Below are 19,072 nucleotides of genomic sequence, written 5' to 3'. Positions count from 1 at the left end.
CACAATTTTTATTTATAAGCATTTAAAGTTCAAATTTTGACAACATATTATGTAAAAATCACGAAAATTCGTAAATTATTTTATGCTAGAAATTCATAAAAAATTTTCCTTTTATATCTAAGATTTCAAAATTTAATACAAGGCTCATAATATATTTTTACAATAGCAATTGAAAAATAAAAGAAATATATAGTCACGATTTTTTTTTTATAAGCATTTAAAGTTCAAATTTTGACTAAATACGTAAAAATTACGGCAATGTTCAAATTATCTTAGACAGAAATTCATAAAAGTTTTTCTTTTTAATTCTAAGATTTGGAAATTTAATACAAGGCTCCTAACATATTTTTACAATAGCAGTTGCAAAATAAAAGGAATACATTGTCACAATTTTTATTTATAAGCATTTAAAGTTCAAATTTATACGAAATATGTCAAAATTGCGAAAATTTGCAAGTAATTTAGTGGTTGAAAAATCGTAAAATTTTTTTCTTTTATAACTAAGTTTTTAAAATTTGGTACAAGGTTCTCCATAAGTTTTTCTTTAAAAATAATATATCCTAGACTGACAAATCATCTCCGTTCAGAATCGTTTTTCGTATACAATGATATAATATCATTGGATTCAAATTTAATTCCATCCATTACAGTAACCCACTTGTAACCTACTGTACAGCAGAGCGACATCCACGACTTACCCGCCTTTTTTTTATTATAATATTCATTAAAGTAAAAAAAAAGTCAAAAGGTCTATCAAATTGTAAGCTAATCTATAAGGAAATAGTAATATATTTTAAGAGCCGCAACAGTATATAGCTATGTCAAATATAATATAAGTAATGTATTTTAAAATTATAATTAAATAATTAAAAAATAATTTGTTTTACAAATTGTATTTACAAATTACAATAGACATCAATTTAGCTATAGTTGTATGGTAGTGTTAATATCATAGACCTATTAGTTAGTCAATAAGTGATTACGTCTATGGTTAATATAAACAAATATATATATTTTTTTATTTTGAAACTGATAAAAGTCTAAAATCAAATTATAACAATTTAAAACACACGTGACAATAATTGATTACCTGTATAAATATTTTAACAGTTAAATACATTATAATCAAAGGTACCTAATATACCAGTAAACATTACTAATACATATAGTAGATATTATATACTATCAGGTCTACATTTTTTGGAACCTATATTTAACCTCCTGATAAACCATATGGCAAATGAATTGCGTTTAATGAGTTGGGAAATTTATATCGATAGTGGAACCAAAAATGAAAACAAAGTATACATCACCATATATATATATAATTCAAATTGAATGATAATATATCGCGTAATTATATAATATATATATACCTACTTATGTATAATATACCTATAATAAGGTTGTACTGCAAATGGGTTTTTATTTTTATCATCTTCGAGTTAACATTCGAGGACATTAAAAAGGAGTCAGTGGACATAATGTGTCATGACAAATTAACAGGAAGTCGTTTCGCATAATAAAAACGCGTATGCAAGCAGCGAGCGTATGGAAATAATTGCAAAATAATAATCGTTACAGAGGTTAAAAATAAAACTCGTTATTCTCAAAAATCGAAAATGTAATATTATTATATATGTATTTATATTCCTACATAAATTATGCGTGCCTATAAAAAATATTATAATATACATTTCGATTTTAAATTACAACACTCAACAATAATAGGTTAAAGGTTAAGTTAAGATAAATGTTTGTTTATTTGGACGCCCAACCCACCACGATGCGTTGTCTCTGTACATCGTAGAGGTGCATTGTTTTTAAAAATCTTGTCCGCGAACGCGAATTTGGACCACTCGTTCGTGTTCGCAGTGGTTTGAGCCCGTGGCGGTATAAGATCAAATAGAACGATAGATATTCAGTGTGGACGACATTATTACCTCGTCATCCGACAACAACAATTCCGATCGACGAAAAGTCGGTAAGCGTCAAATTATAAAAAGTATTAATTGTCGATCAACCGATGACGTATACCAGTAATGGTAACAGCGGCTAAAGATTCGTTGCATCCCGTACGTAGGCTAAGGTAGCTGGAAAACGAACACGAACAATTGAACGGAAAGTCGACCGCAGATGCGGTTCTTTCAGTAGCATTTTGTGCCATTTGTCTCATTTGTCATTAATATTTTAAAACGTAAATGAGCTCGATAATATTTCAAAAAAAATGTTAGGGTACAGGGGGGGGGGGCTAAACTTTAACAACACTGGCTTCTTGACAAGGGCTATTTTGCGATATTTTAATTATTCTCTGAAACAATAATAATTTTTAAATAATTGTAATATTTTACATATTTGTTAATTGCATATCTACAATTTGAAATGTATACCTACGATACCGTATTTTAGGTAGGTATTTTAAAATTAAAATATCAATAAAAGCCTAGTACCTACCTATGTGGTACCTTAGATAATTGTCTTACTTTAAAGTTTGAAAGTAGCCAAATAGGTAATTTTACTCTAATATTAAAGCTAACAACACAAAATTGATTCTGCTAAATGTCTTGTTGAAATTCCAAATTTTGCACCCCATATAGAAAAATAATAATTTTGGGGTTAAGACTTCGGTTAATAATTCTGATTTTGTGGTTATAAATTGTTATGAATTGGTTACTAATTTTTTAGTACGGTTTAACCTCGACATTTTGAATTCAGGGTGCCAGGCTGACGGACCTTAATATATCGGGTGATTATTTTATTATTTAAACACTCATTATTTCAAAAAGTGTGAATTTTTTTGAAAATATTTTTTTACATACCTAATTTTAAGTCGCTTATAAAACAACGTTTTTATTAAAAAATTATATTTTTAAATATTTTTTATCCTTATAATTTTTTAAGTTTTTTACTTTTATAATGAAAACATGGAGTTTTAATTTTATATTTCAAAGCACAATATTTTTCTTAGTATTTTTATACATGAAATTAGAATTTTGGGCGAGTAGTTTATGAGTTATAAGCATTTAAAGTTTAGATGAGTGGAGAAGTGGATAAACATGTCGCGGGGTAACTCCGTACCACTCCACTTCACTCATCTAAACTTAAAATATTTATAACTCATAATAACTACTTACCCCAAATTCAATTTTCATGTATCGAAATACTAAGAAAAATATTCTGCTTTGGTATATAAAATTAAAACCCTATATGTTGTCATTCAAAAAAGTAAAAAACTTAAAAAATATTTAAAAAAATATTTTTTTATAAAAACGTTATTTTATAAGCACTTGAAAAAAATGTCACACTTTTTGAAATAATGAGTGTTGGTTGATAAGATAATCACCCGGTATAACAGTACCTATAGGTAACAACTATCAAATATCTATGGTAGTACAAAACTACAAAAGTGAAGCTTTTAGACTATATTATGCGTGAATAATTATACTTGTGATAAATTAAACGTATATGTTTCCATAAAATATTATTATTAGGTAAATATCGATTCTCTTTTGTTATACTTACTAGTTATAACTCATAAATTATATTAAATAGCGGCAGTTTATTTTAATGATGTTAATTTAGCAGGCACCGTCTGTCTGTCTCGCATATCAATTATATAATTATGATTCATTATAATATTCTAAATAAATGCAATTCAATATGAGAATAAAGAAATATATCAAATTATTTCAATATAAGTACCTTATACAAATGAATTATGTATAAAGTATAACGTTTATACCACTTGTAAAATGCGACGGTGTAATGAAGTGGAAATTGAATATTAATTTAAGCGGAAATTTAATATTAAAACGATGTAAAATATAATGGAATTAATATAATTTAAATAAATATTTATTTATTAATGATTGTATCTACCCGAGAAAACAATAATTAGACAACTGTTATTTTCCAGCAAAACACGTCTAGTTATTGACTAAACCGAGTAGATGTAAAAAACCAAATAATAAATAACATGGTTTTTACTGTTGGTAACCTAACCTGCAAGTATAATATATAATATACACTAGCGTAATATTATGACGTATAATATAATATGCTTGTCGAATAATACAAGTGGAAAATTACAATTATTACAGTGTAAAAGGAAAGACGACAACCAAAAATATCCGAAGTTAATATGACTAATATCATTTCCTTTTGTGTTTTTCGTCAGGTACTATGATATATAATATATAAGAAGTACCTACCTAAAAATCATTCGAATGCACGTATATATAATTTCACCAGTCCACGCCGCGGCCGAGTCAAGTGAGAAAATGTACCTACGTTACAAATGTCGAGTAATTCCGTTTTGTTATTTTTTAGTATTGCCTTTTGATTTTCATCACACGGGGCTGATTTAGTAACGATACATAATAACATTATTATTGCTTCTATAAAAAATCACGATAATGTTTTGGAAAATTAGAGCGCTTACGGTCTGTTGATTCGCATCATCGACATCAGTACCGGAGCCAAGCGTGAAGAGTTATTGGTTCGTATATTAATACAACTGCCCGTCATAAACTCGTAACTACGGTCGCGGTTACCTATTTTACCGTATGATTGCTCATCGAAAATAAAAATATATTCGTATAATATTATTATGCAATCGTAGCGTCCCGCCGCCGCGACGTCGACGTCGTCGTCGTCATCTTTATCCCGCGCATGAGCGTGTCCAGGCGCATCCCTTCCACGCGGGAAAACAATAATTTCCGCGTACAGTATGTGTCACCTCAGCGATACCACACGATTCGTACCAGGGTCCCATCCTGCCAGGGCTCGTTCCTTTTCGCATCGATCCACAAGACGATTACCTGTGCAAACCGCGCGCTCGTGTTTTAAGTGACTCGATATAGCGTCACATCCGGTATGCAATATATATATCTATGTGTTCAGTGTGTCGTAAGGTGCAGATTACGACCCGCAGTGGAATTTTAATTTTTCTAATAATGCATTGGTAGTAAGACTTTCCAAGGCGATGACTTTACGACCAACTATCAACATTATTGATTTATCTGAATAGCGACACTTAACTAATATTATCCATCTATGATTTATACGTATAATATACAAATTAATGTACATCGTTTTTAAGGGGTTTATAGACTTAGAAACTACTGAACCGATTGGCCACTGAATTTGGCACACAAATTGATTGACCCTCGGGGAGGGTTCATAACTTTGATTTTCAATCGTTAAATATAGGTTACCACATTATGGTTGCTCTGACTCACACATGAATTTCGCTTAGGCTCACTATAGTTGAATCATTTTTTTGTCTATTTACTATAGGGTTGCTAATGGTCACAGAAGTAAAAGAAACTTTTATATAATCTAAATACATATAAATGAATGTATGTGATCTATACCAGTATACCTACTAAATGACTACTTGACTGATTTTAACGAAAGTTTCAAATTGCATTTCTTAGAGATATCAATAAAGTTTAGTGAGTAGTTACGAAAATATATCAATTGCTATACCCGATCTATACCAAAGGTAGATTGCTCACATCTTTGTTAAATCACAAAGGTAATACCGACGCCGCGATTTTCCGGTGAACTGAGGTAAACTAAAACCGATATACTGCACCTATATAATATAGGGCCGCATTTTATATTTGTTCATTTTTTCACGAGCAAAATCTGATTGCACAGCTAGAAACTTATAATCAAATACTGTTATTACCCGTGACAACAAAAATAAAATATATAGCTGATTATAACCTATGGCACAGAAGTTGTTAAGGTTTTTGCAATTTTGTGAAAACTGCAGCAAAGAAGGTTTTTCGAAAATATTCGCGTTAATATTGTCTGTATGTGGCGGTAATATCAAACGAAAACTTTCGATTTTTGACTATAAGCACTGTTTTGAATGCATGTTTTGTATCCCCCCGCCACTATGCATACCAAATTGTTCGTATTCAACTCGGTCGATACATACCTATATTGCGCCTATCTAAAAAATAAGTATATTACCATGTATTCATTTTAACCGCGAGATACACACGCGAATGTCGTATTGTTTAAAGAAATAAAATGAAACACGGTTTTACAACCATCATTATCGTACATATTATATAGATCATTTCTATGGTCTATGGTTTTATAGAAATGTATACCATATTACCACACGTATATACTATATACCTATGTACCGTATATATATAGATAAATAACTGATATTATTAGGTACTTTAACGTAGATTACATACATTATATGTATTATACCTATATATTACTAATACGTCGTCTCGTGTTTTAGCAGCAACAGTCTTCTCATCAGTCATACTCGCAGTCAGCATCTGCGGCATCGGCTTCGCACCTCCAACCGCAACCGCAACTCCAACAGCAACCACAACCGCAGCAGTACATCAAACCGTGGACGTCCGCGGGATCGTCGTCGCCGTTCTTGGACCAACAGTCGTCGTACATGACCAACGCTCTGTTCTACCCGCCGAACGCGGCACCAAACGCGGGCAATGACATGTACCTGCCGAGAATATCCACCGTCCCGCAGCAGCCCTACCCCGGACCGTACCCCATGATGAACGCCGGTCAGATGTACCAGCCGTACTATCAACCGTTCTACCCCACGCACCGGACTTCGGTAAGTTCACCGATGATAATATCATTATAGGGTCAGCGCATATAATCTATGTTCACCTGAAGGAAATGTGTAAACTCTCCCAGGTAAACTTTATGTTTACCTGAACGAAATGTGTAAACTCTCCCAAGTTGTCTTAAATGCTACTCTATAAATTGCCTTAACAGCAGAGATTGTGAAGTTCATATAAAATTTTTCTATCAATTGTATTACTGTTAGCCTGTATTTTCTATTTAAATATTTATTATTTATACCTTAAGTTTTTTGAAATCAGTGTGTTCCAATTACCATAAAAAGTAGTTTGACTATAATATATTATAGGTCACAGCAACAATGATTTTTATTATTAATAGAATTATTTTAGTGTTACCAAGTCTGTTATACGAATAATGTCCCATGCTCCTCTAGAATAGTAGTACTGAAGTAGACCCGGGAGAGTTTACATGTTCCCGTCAGGTAGTATTGGACTAAACTCGGGAGAGTTTACCATCGGGAGAGTTTACAATCGCCCCATATAACATAACATGTTAGGGACTTGCTGCAGGGATGGAAAATTATTTTGACGCTACGTGCCAAAAATTACCTTTTTATCGAACGTGCCATTAAATTATAAAGAGGTATACATAAAAACCGAGGTACATATTATGAGCATATGGCTATTTATCGGGACAATAACGATTATTTAATTTTATCTGTAGATATTAATATATAGGTATACATTGTGATGTAATTTATTATTAAAATAGAAATAATACAGTGTATTCACGCTAAGAGGTACCACTAAATATTTCAGTTCGATGACCTTGTATTGAAATGGAGTTTTCGCTAAATTACAGATAGTACCTACTTAAATACACATTTTCAGATAAATTTTAAACTGTTTACACTTTCAATACGCCCCTGCGCGATCATGCTTATTTTTTTTCAAATGGTAACATCAATTTTTTTTACATATTCGGATAGAATATTTTTTTCTAAACAATTTATGTATAAAAAGTTTTTTTTCTAATTACAAAATTTTATATGCAATTTAACGATGAAATTTAATTATTTACGAGTAATTTATTTTTGACGAACTTTACTAAATATCTAAATTCAACTTATTGTTACTTATTAATATTCAATATTGTTATAAATACCTGTTTGCACATAATTAAAATAGTGAAAATAAGTAAATAACTTTGACAAAATTTTCCAGTAATTAAGAAAGTATAATTCCTATTCGTTGTACATTTATTACTAGTAAATATTAAATTTAAACGTTAAATTGCATATGCCAATTTTGTAATTAGAAAAAAACTTTTTATACATAAATTGTTTAGAAAAAAATACTCTATCCGAATATGTAAAAAAAAATGATATTACAATGCACGTATCGAAAGTGTTAGAAATATGAAATTTATCAGATAATGTGTATTTAAATACTATCAGTCATTCAGTGAAAACTGAAAACCCTATTTCAATACAAGGTTATCGAACTGAAATATTTAGTGGTATCTCTTAGCATGAACATACTGTATACCTATCTACCTAATACCTATACCTAATATAAATATTTTATTTTTTCGCGTACCATGAATTTCCCATCCCTGTTATATAATATATTATGTGTTACGTATTATATACAGAGTGACTATTTTACATCATGTACCACGAGATTGTAATATCTTAAAAAATAATAAATATATATCTACGAGGAGTTTTAAATTGGTACTTATATAAAAAAATAAAAATTTAGATTTATATTATTATCGATTATTGTTTTTTAATAGATTCTTAAGCAGTTACTTAAATAATAATCAAATTAACTCTTTGAAGTAGCTATTTTTTAAAGATATTATAGCCTATAATTCGCGTTGAAAGAATCACTCTGTACACATAAACGCCTGAAACAAATAAGTTGACTAAGAGTTGGGAACATTTGATATCACCTGCAGTTACATATACCCTCTACCAATCAGATCTCAGTTAGACGACTATATAATTAAATATTGGTAAGGTTTTATACAGCAAAGTCTGTAATTTCGATAAATACTGCAGCAAGTACTGAAAAAAACACAGATTCAAAAATAAATATTTATAGAAAAGATGAGAAGCATTATTTGGCTATATTATAGTGGTTACAATTAATTATAATTATTTATAAAATTATAACCAAATATTGAATCCCAAGTCTGACCATACGATGAGGTCTGTAGTATGCCTGCAGCGTATAAGTACACTCCAATCATATTTTGTCAATGGCCAATCTGAGTCAACTTACCTACTCACTATTACTTTGTGTTTGTCAAAAAAATATAAATTTACTCTTTTTATAGTTGTATTATAATATGATAAATATTTAATAATATATATTATTCGTGGTCATTTATTATACGCCAAATCATACTTTTTTCACATTTGCCTTCCGTTCATTGTTCATAATATACATTTCACGGTAAACAATCTATGCAAATTCTAGTTCATATATAAGTTACCTACGATTCTCTTTCGTTGAATTTTCCAACACGTGCATTGAGTGCAAATTTTAATCGTGGACCTGCAAGAAACCCATAAAGTAAACTACTAATATTATACTTTTATCGATTTTAAATAGAGTTTAAGGTTATCCGAGTAATAACTTATATTTATATATTATAACTATACATACATTAAACTTTCGTTCTCCACCGTATGGTGTACCATTTTAGTCGATCGAATTAACGAGATACGATATGGATAATTCGCTCCAGTTTTAATATAGATAAATGTTTTTAAGTTAGTTACAGTTCAGTGACTTTGATCATTACCGTCTTACTAAGCAAACTCATTTTGTACTGAAGCAACTCTTACACGATATGTATAGGTATTTAGGTACCCATAAAATACGTATACCTAAGCGATCGTCTATATATATATATATATTGCCATATACCTATTTGAGTGAAGTTTCAAATTAGAAACTGAACATACGATTTGATAATTACACGCAACCTATACGTTTTCAATAATTATGCATAGAAAGTTTAAAAATTAAATTGAACTTGATTTAATTTTTAATTTATTAACACATATTGTGTAAATTATATATAACTATATGTATACATTTATATTTATCTTCATTCTTTAATCTTGACCTGAAAATGGATTTAATACATTTTTAAATTTGTAATTACAATAAATAAATCAATTACCCTATTAAATTAATTACTAATGAGTGATAATTCATATATTGCATACTAAACCTTTTATAATATCTATTACCTGTCACCTAGAGAGTTCTAAAGCTTTAGTGTTCATAACCTTAAGAATAATATTTTATCAACATTTTACACGAGCTAATATACTTTATATAATTCGACTATCTATACGCGGTATACTATTCCAGTGGAATGGTTGAATTATGTATGGAGAAAATATTCTTGTGTTTTTCTTATGTTTATACGTATCAACATAATATTGGAATCTACTAAAGTATTGTTTTGAGTACCTGATAGTAGCGTCAATGTTTACTAAACCGAACAATATTATTCGGTAAAGCGTGCAATTCAAAATATAAAATATAAATTATATAAAAACAATATTAGGTATAATACGATAAACCATTATAGCCTTTATTATATAGATTATAGGTATATACCTAACAACTTTGCACTAGGTACTCTTTTTTTTTTTAAAAATCTGATTTATTTATTTATATATATAAAGAATAGGCCATTTATTAAATATAGGTGCGAGGTGGCCACATTAATTTATCATTATTTTTGTAGTGTGGATTTTGACCTGTTTTTTTATCGTCATACATTTACAATTCACTTATAACATAGGTATATAAATAATAAATGGATCTCATACAAAATGTATATACAAATTGATCAGCGTGTTGCCCATTTACCGGTCATGCGTGTGATACAATAACAATCGCGTTATCCAAAAGGGTATAATGTGGATATTAAACTAATAAATATAAATATAAGGATAAGCTGAACGAATCAAACGATCACTGAGACAGCTATAGTAGAAAATACAATTATTTTTATACTATAGTATAAGCTATAGCTATTTTTATACGCTTCGTTTGGAGACAATTCGTCTTTGGGCGAATGACCTTTTTAGTTTTTACTGTGTATAGAGACTCGACAAATGTATGATACTGAAACTCTTATATGTGGTCCTGTTCTGATAAATGACTACATGTATATACAAAGATGTGTTCAAAAGTATGGGAATTAAATAATTTATTTGATCGCCAAACAAATAACGAGGATGATATTATATTTGGCGTACAAGTCTGCAGCACACCTGCGAATTCCGCTCTTTCAATTGGCGAATCATAGTCCGAGAAGTGGTTCTACATACCTGACATTGCTTCATGTGTTTTTTTATGATTCCTGAGTAACCGTGAGTAACGACATAGGTACAATATAAACGGAAAACGGGAAAACGATAATTGTGCATATTTTGTTGGTTAATGATCATATAGCAGGACGTTTATTATAGGTGTGCCAAAAAATGCAAGAAATCAATGGATATCGCCGTAACAAAAATAAAGATATTTTTAGATCCATTTGGTTAGGATATTTAGTTTGCAAATTTCAAAAGCCAATTTATAAATTGCGTTTTAATGATATCTATAAGAAATTATCATGCGTATATATAATTAATCTACAATATTCACAAACATTAGACAGACCTTACAATATACCTACTACAGTACTACATATATTTTATACATACCTATTTAATTATATTATTTATTATTTCATTTTTTACTATCATACGCGCGAAATGTAGGTGTGGGGTGTGCATGTGCGTGTCGTGTACAGTTAGTCCGTAAATCTTACCAATCATAAGCATGTGCAAATTATAAGTCATCGACGACATCTGACAGGAAAATATAATAATCAAACACGTGGATTTGAATGCGATCAGTCACGGAAAACGAATGTTACAAAAAGGGCTATAGGGCTGTACAATATAATTTAAGTCTGTAAAAACTACTAACAAAAAATATCACTAACACAATTTACTATAGTCAGTTTGAAATACAAAACGTCCGTCAAATTTGTTTTTTTACAAACTGCATTTACTTGCTCGCGTATCTAATACAGATATTATTATACATGCATATTATTATATATAAGTATACGAGTACAAAACAATGGTATAAATAACTGAGTTGGCCAACAAAAATCGTTAAAATCTCGCGGATTCCGTAAATGTTACTCACAAATATTACAAAATTATTTAATATCATGTGTTGAGATGTAAAGGGACTCTGGGACTGCAGGTGTAGGTACAATAGAAACGGATAAGCGATCCTTGTTCGTATCGCTTAAAGATATTTAAATAGTATAATATATTGATAGTATGCTTAACAGTATTTCCCTGATATCTTTTATCCCATAATCCATATACATATCATATAGGTACGTGTATAAATGTATAATTACAAGTACAAATATACAGGTACACAATAATAAATCGTATAAATCGTGACCGTATAGCGTGAAATACAGTAATACATGGTATGTGTGTATAATGTGTATATACTATATTATAATATATATAAATAAATAATATGCAATATAATATTATGCGATGCGACCGCTTTGAGCTCGGCGGACTTTATAACAATATTGGGATACACATTACACACACACGCACGCGCCGCCAACACAAATTCTACCGTTATTATATAAATATAAGATCATATATAGGCATTGTTTTACATAAAATAGATTTATGCCATGTACACGTTTAAGTAATATAATATATAAACTTACTATAGGACAAACGTGTGAGCTTATACTTTTGTAGTAGCGTTATTTTTATGACTCCGTAAGACAGTACCCTATATAATACAAGTATATACTATATAGAAAAAGATGTTATAGGTATAGTATCTGCACAATATATTTAATATTAAGTCCTTATGCCGAATATTTTTAGTTGTACATTTTCCCGGTGCTCATTTATAATTTACTTGTAATCAATACCAGTTAGCAACCCCCTCCCCCCTTTCCATATTTGAGCTAAGGCAATGATATAATTATCTAAAATTTTATTTGAAAAACATCGATGAGAAATAAAATATCAACGGGGATAAACACCAAGGCAAGACCACTGGGAGCTTAAGGGAGTTCTATATTGGGTTGAAAATAGAGACGGTTTTGAGAGGACGCTAACCTAACCTAACCTAACCTAACCCGCATGCGTTATGTCCGTCAAATGTAAGACATTGCAAAAACGGTTTTGCGCCGGTAAGAACCACTCAGGCTGTAATCCTACAAGCTAAGCAACCAAATTTTCACACTGTATGTCTTACCTAATGATTATTTCCGTTCGTTTATGAATATACCTATATATATTTATCTAAAAATGTAATTTAAAAAGTATAGAAACATAATACATATATATATATAATGGGAAATTGTTTGCCCCCCGTTAAAAAAAAATTGCCACGGATGGCCTTGACCGAGAGGTTCGTGATATAATATAGGCGCAGGTATATACGTATTTTATACGCGTACTATATAATATATATTGCGCTCTGTGCCTCTGTATACGGTCGTCTCTCTTAACACCGTTGTCCACTCATTATGCACATGCATAATGAAACGATAATAGTTCAATATATTATAACACGAGCGCACATTTATCGGATTGCGGTTGAATAATTGCTGGTTAAACAATAAAAATAAGATTACGACTGGAAACGTGACTGGCAACATCGCTCGCGCGTTTCAATATAATATATACCTACCTACCTATACGTTGTCGCACGACGACAAAAAACAAACCAAGTCTCCCATATTACACACACTATCCGCACACGACTCGTGCGGTATGAGATGCAAAACACGGCCAATCCTCCGCAAACAATAATATATTATACTAGACGGATACTGCATGTAGACATATTATTCAGTAGACAGTCATACGGTAAATTATCATTATTGTTATTATTATGAAACGGTTACGGACCAAACATGATATTATTATACGTACTAAAGATATACATCGGACACGGCGCAGTAGGTTAATAAGTTTACGGTGATATCGTATGAGCACGTTTATATTATTATTAAATGATTATACATGTAAAAATGGTACATCGGTAGGCACCTATATATTATGCATATTATGCGCTTGGAATGTTATGAACGTATTTCTAATGTAGGTAACTTATGCCGGGTGGGACACTTGACTTTATAAGAACTGGTTCTAGAAAAAGCGGTAAGACATAACAAATAAATTTCAGTTTCGATCTAGGTCGAGTATATATACCTACATAAGTATCTATACTTTACCTATGATCTACCCGCATAACACGCCTACACATATATTATATATAGAGTTACTTTTTAAGCATGCTCACCTCATTTGTATGTTTAAGTTATGCATATTGCATATATTCAAATTCTGAATTTTGGAATTTTTAACTAATTTATAACGATATTTTCGAATACTTGGATCTTTCACAACATTTACGGAGTATTCTATGACATTACCACCATTGGTTTTTCAAATAAGAACAAAAGTGTTTTAATGAAAAATTGAGAATCAGATGATTTTTCAGAACAATTTGACTTATTTAGGTATTTGTAATTGAAGTTTTTGAGTTATTCTGCTCAAAATACTAAGGACAATAGTCTATTAAATACTTATTGTAAATGGATATATGCTCGGTAATTATTATGTATATAATTATTAAGCACGGAATATAAAATATTTATTAGTAATTACTACTTATAATCAATTACGTATAGTATACTCAGTCAACTTTTTAATACTACACTAAATTTATGAATTAATATTACACCCAATCATTTTCAAAACAAAAGTTAAATTTCAATAGGTTATTATCTTTAGTTTTAGTATTTTAGTATTTTGATTGCGATATAGGTAGGTACGTCAATATTTTCAGAAAAATCATCTTATTCGCAATTTACATTATTACGGAGTATAATGCAGCTAGGATACTCCTCAAATACTGTTATAAATCTAAATATTTGAAAATAGGTATTTATTTTAAAATTCCAAAAATCGGAAATTTAAACATATTAACAGGGTGGAGCAGCATAGCATAGCAGATAGTGGTAACAAAGCTTAACACAACTTATGGTTGTGCGTTTGTGTGTAAGACTTGGTCACACTTTGATCTGTCAAACAACTCGGCTCTGTACGGAATTGGGTCAATAATGGGCCCAGATGAAACGCGTGACGGAGGCGACGAAGACAAAGGTCGGTAGGTCACACATAATCGATGTAGTCTCCGTAGATACAGTCATACAGATAATGATAAACGCGGTCGACTTATACGTTAAATAATGTAATAATAACGTGACGGAACCTAAATAATCCGGCGACGGTCTAGTCATCACGTTTTTCCGGATCCTGTGGGAAAATCACAGTCACGTTCCTTTTACAATAATGACGCCACAGTACCACAAAGCCACCTCTGAAAATTCGACGTACCTAAACAGTAAACATACAGCGATGATGTTTTGAGGTTAATAAGGATAATTTTAAATATGGTAACCACCGTCCACCAAAATGGTGTACCCACGTCTGCGTATAAAATGACTATATATATAGGTAGTCACGGATCTGTCTGATCTCAGTATAGGTACAACGTAATAATTTTCCAGGGGCGCCAATACTTTAGATGGGTATAGCGAAAATGTGATAATTAAACCAGGGCCTGATACCCGCCTAGTATGTACATTGATGTGAGTATATAGGTTAGGCATATTATCGATCAATCGTCAATCTATAAAACGAAATTCTCGTACATAGCTAGTATTTAAATTTACGCACTATACGATACTCTCTCCTGAATAACGTGTATAAGTACACGGTGATCCACCCGAGTTTCTTTAAACTGTCTATATATAGCCACCTTACATACTTCCTACCGCAATTAACTAGATGATTTGACCTTTTCAGAGAGTCGGAGGTTTTGACGTCCGCAACCAGATGGACACGATGGCTGCCAAAATGACCGGAAAAATCCGAAACGTCACGTGCGTCATGCAGGAACTTGGTTACGTAAGTGTCTATTAATCTATTCCCACGGATATTAATTGTTTTTATCATTATTTTAAAGCGAACAAGCGTTAATACCTACCTAACTTAAGAAAATACAAGGAATATTTTAATTTTAGATTCTGAGCGGAGTGAGGAAGCTATAGTGGTTTTACAATGGTGTTAATTAATTAATTAATTTTTTTATCCTATATACAAAATGTCTACCAGAAGGAGTGCTTCGATTTCAACATAATATAGTACCTTAAATTTTAGAAAATTGGATCAAGATGGTACTTAGAGAGTTCATTTTCTCAATAGTTATTTAATGCCATGGGAAAAACTACCGACAAATTATGAAAAATGAGATTTTCATTTCTAATGCTTTGTTTATCACCATAGAAGAGATTAAAAAATAATAATATTATAATATTAATTCAACTTACAGGCTATAATAAATAATAAAAATGTAAAATTCCAGACTAACAAATCGTCTCCGCTCAGAATCGTTTTTCTTGTACAATGATATTATATCATTGAATTCAAGTTTAATACAATCTATTATACATTTACCCACTTGTAACCTACTGTACAGCAAAGAGATAACCACTTCCCCGATTTTTTTTTTGTTCTTAAATAAAAAACAAATATAATAGAGTTTCTTATATTTTCTAAGATAACTCTCTTTAAATATTACGTTTTGTACACAGCTCAACCAAAACATGGAACCAGACTACGAAAACATGAACGACAGAGTGATGAGGCTACCGATCGCCGAAGAACTTAAACAAGACATGGTCGACGGCATTACGTATTGCAAGAAGTTTTCGGTAATAAGCTCTTTGTGCAACGATTATACATTTCTATGTATATAGACATAGGTTATGCTTATGTTAAACTGCTTCGAATACATTTCGAAGTTATTCAACGTTAATTGGAACACGTTTATTAATTATTTTCCCATTCGGGAGTGTGCTTAGTTTTTCTGTTTCTTCCATTTCATACAATGATATATTCAATAATTTACAGTCATACCTAGGTATATACTGATATTAAAACGTTACTATATAGAATAATGAGACACTCGATGTGTTCAAAACAGTTTTTCAACTAGACATACATTTATATTTAAATATAATATAGGCATACGTCATATTTAGGTATTAATTTTTAAAAAAACAATATTTTATACATTTAAAGATTTTATATTATTTTACTTGAATTGAATATCGTACTCTATATGCGTTGTCATCCACTGTTTCTCTTTTTAGTAAGTATCGAACGTTTCATAATCGTATTTGTATATGTCAACAGATGTGCGTACCAGACGAGAGGAAAGACAAGTTCGCCAAAGAGTTAGTGCGGCCGATGTTCTTTTTCAAATGCTATAAAGTACGTGAATGGTCCTTCACAAATGATATTGTATAATTGTATATTAGACCGAATAATATACATCCAATGCAATATTAATACTGATTATAATACATTTTTTTAACTCAATAATACCATATTATGTTCGATAATATAGCATAAAAAGTTGGAGTCGTGTATAATGAAGGATATCAGAGACCGTTACACTGCAGAAGAATTCGGCGAAGACAACATGACGTCCGAACGATCCATGAGAAGCTCACAGTACTTGGAAGACGATACTATTGAACAGACGGTGTTCGATTACATTTACGGTGACAAGTCCATAGACTTAGACGTTTTGCTGTGAGCCGATACGCAAGTGTTTATCAACAAATAGAAATGCTCAACCGCGTCGTCTGTCACACGAAAAAAAATCTGTCATCCGCGTCCTAGAAAGTCAAATTATATACGTTAAAAAGTATAATTTTTTTTTCCATTACGTTTCCTTAAGATATAGCCTGTAAGAGATTAATTTATTATTGTGTACGTTGGTCCTGGTTTTAAAACGCTACTAAAGATAATTAAAGTAAAACCAGCAGTGGCGTTTCGAAATCAGAACGAACTCTCGATCAGAATATTATTTATGTATTTATTTTAATTTGTCAAGCTTATTATAATGTATTTATAATGAATAATAGTTTAATATAAAAATATATTATAGAATTTTATATACCTATTATATTATGTAAATTTTAATTGTTCACATTTTCTCCTTTTTTACAAACATTTTCACAGTATCAAATATTTGATATCAGTTGGATTTGTTGGATTTAAAAGGAAATTATTGAGCAGATATAATAAACATATTATACATTAATCAATAAATTATAAACTGTAAATAATAATAGTAATAAAAATAATTTTATTCAACAAGTATAAAAGAACAATTTTTTTCACATAATAATAATAATATTTATTATTATTGTATTATTGTTATGTTTAGTTAATAATTTATTTTTTTAACTTGTATAATTTAAACAATATTTCGGTGTTCAATTATCTCCGTATAACATATTACATTGATAGTACAATAAATAAATAGCGCAGAGTAAAAATAATTGTCGTACAAAATGATTAAACTTGTAAATATGATTATAATCATGCGCGATTGGACAAGTCGAAAAATAAAATAAAGGTATAGTAAAAATAATAGTAATAATTATAGTAATGGGGGGAATGGAGAGGATGGATTAGTTATGCGATGAAAGTTGAATAAAATCCTGCTTTAATTTTATGACAACAACTATATATGAATAACCTAAAATTCATTAACATTACGTGTCGTGTTAGATATTTCCCTAAATGAAAACATTAATAATAAACACGTTTTGATTGTAAGATTATATTCATTTGACTAAATAATGTCCGAGTAATTATTTTCACTATCTTTGCGGCTGAACAGTCTCATGCGACCAGAATGTTGCGTAGCGCTACTGATCACGTCCATCCACCTGAAACAAACAATACAAATTAGTTATTTAGATTATTTTAATCGATAAACAGTTGAATATTGATCAAACAATATTATCACAAAGAAAATTGCTCACTATGGAATGTGATTTCAAACGACGGAAGGACACCCACGTAAAAATAAACGTAATTAGGTATCGATTTGCTAACGTAACGATTAAAACAGTATAGGCAGATAATCGAAAATGCAATTATATATTGGAATCGGAACACAATTACGGCGAAGACCACAACGTTTTACCTGAATAATGGAAACCATTAAGAGTTAAATCGAGGTTTTCAATCAAGGCGGGTTCACAACTACCCGTGTCGTGTCGTGTCGTGTGAATTCAATTCGTTCTTCGGGGATGTTCCGAATCAGGACGATACACGATTATAAAGAACAGGTTAAGCATCGCGCGCTGTATCAGCGGTCAGAACAAGGTGTATTGATAAGGTGTCGTCACTCTGGACCCCTATATAGGTAGTTATGTAGGTAATTGGCTGGGCAGCCTGGGCTTGAAGATTATTTAAACAGTTTTGAAGATGATTGGATATTTTTTAATTTCCCTACTACCATCCCTTAAT

General features: G+C 30.7%; 2 protein-coding genes across 2 annotated transcripts in view; one reads left to right on the top strand and one right to left on the bottom strand.

The window, feature by feature from the left end:
- LOC100166240 overlaps nt 1-18,160 on the top strand; it is a 23,634-nt gene extending 5,474 nt beyond the window's left edge. The window contains exons 2-6 of the mRNA XM_001943052.5: nt 6,272-6,616; nt 15,545-15,646; nt 16,333-16,452; nt 16,937-17,014; nt 17,151-18,160. Of these exons, the coding sequence (XP_001943087.1) occupies nt 6,272-6,616; nt 15,545-15,646; nt 16,333-16,452; nt 16,937-17,014; nt 17,151-17,342 (837 nt within the window). The 3' untranslated portion in view covers nt 17,343-18,160. The remainder of the gene's footprint in view (nt 1-6,271; nt 6,617-15,544; nt 15,647-16,332; nt 16,453-16,936; nt 17,015-17,150) is intronic.
- Nucleotides 17,875-19,072, bottom strand: part of LOC100164208 (FERM, ARHGEF and pleckstrin domain-containing protein 2) — a 35,088-nt gene continuing 33,890 nt past the window's right edge. Inside the window, exon 23 of the mRNA XM_001943122.5 lies at nt 17,875-18,486. Coding sequence (XP_001943157.3) covers nt 18,390-18,486 — 97 coding nt within the window. The 3' untranslated portion in view covers nt 17,875-18,389. The remainder of the gene's footprint in view (nt 18,487-19,072) is intronic.

The sequence above is a fragment of the Acyrthosiphon pisum genome, chromosome A1 (genome assembly GCF_005508785.2).
Source record: "Acyrthosiphon pisum isolate AL4f chromosome A1, pea_aphid_22Mar2018_4r6ur, whole genome shotgun sequence".
NCBI classification, from domain to species: Eukaryota; Metazoa; Arthropoda; class Insecta; order Hemiptera; family Aphididae; genus Acyrthosiphon; species Acyrthosiphon pisum.
Note: the sequence above shows the minus strand (reverse complement) of the source record. Positions and strands in the feature narration are given on the sequence as shown.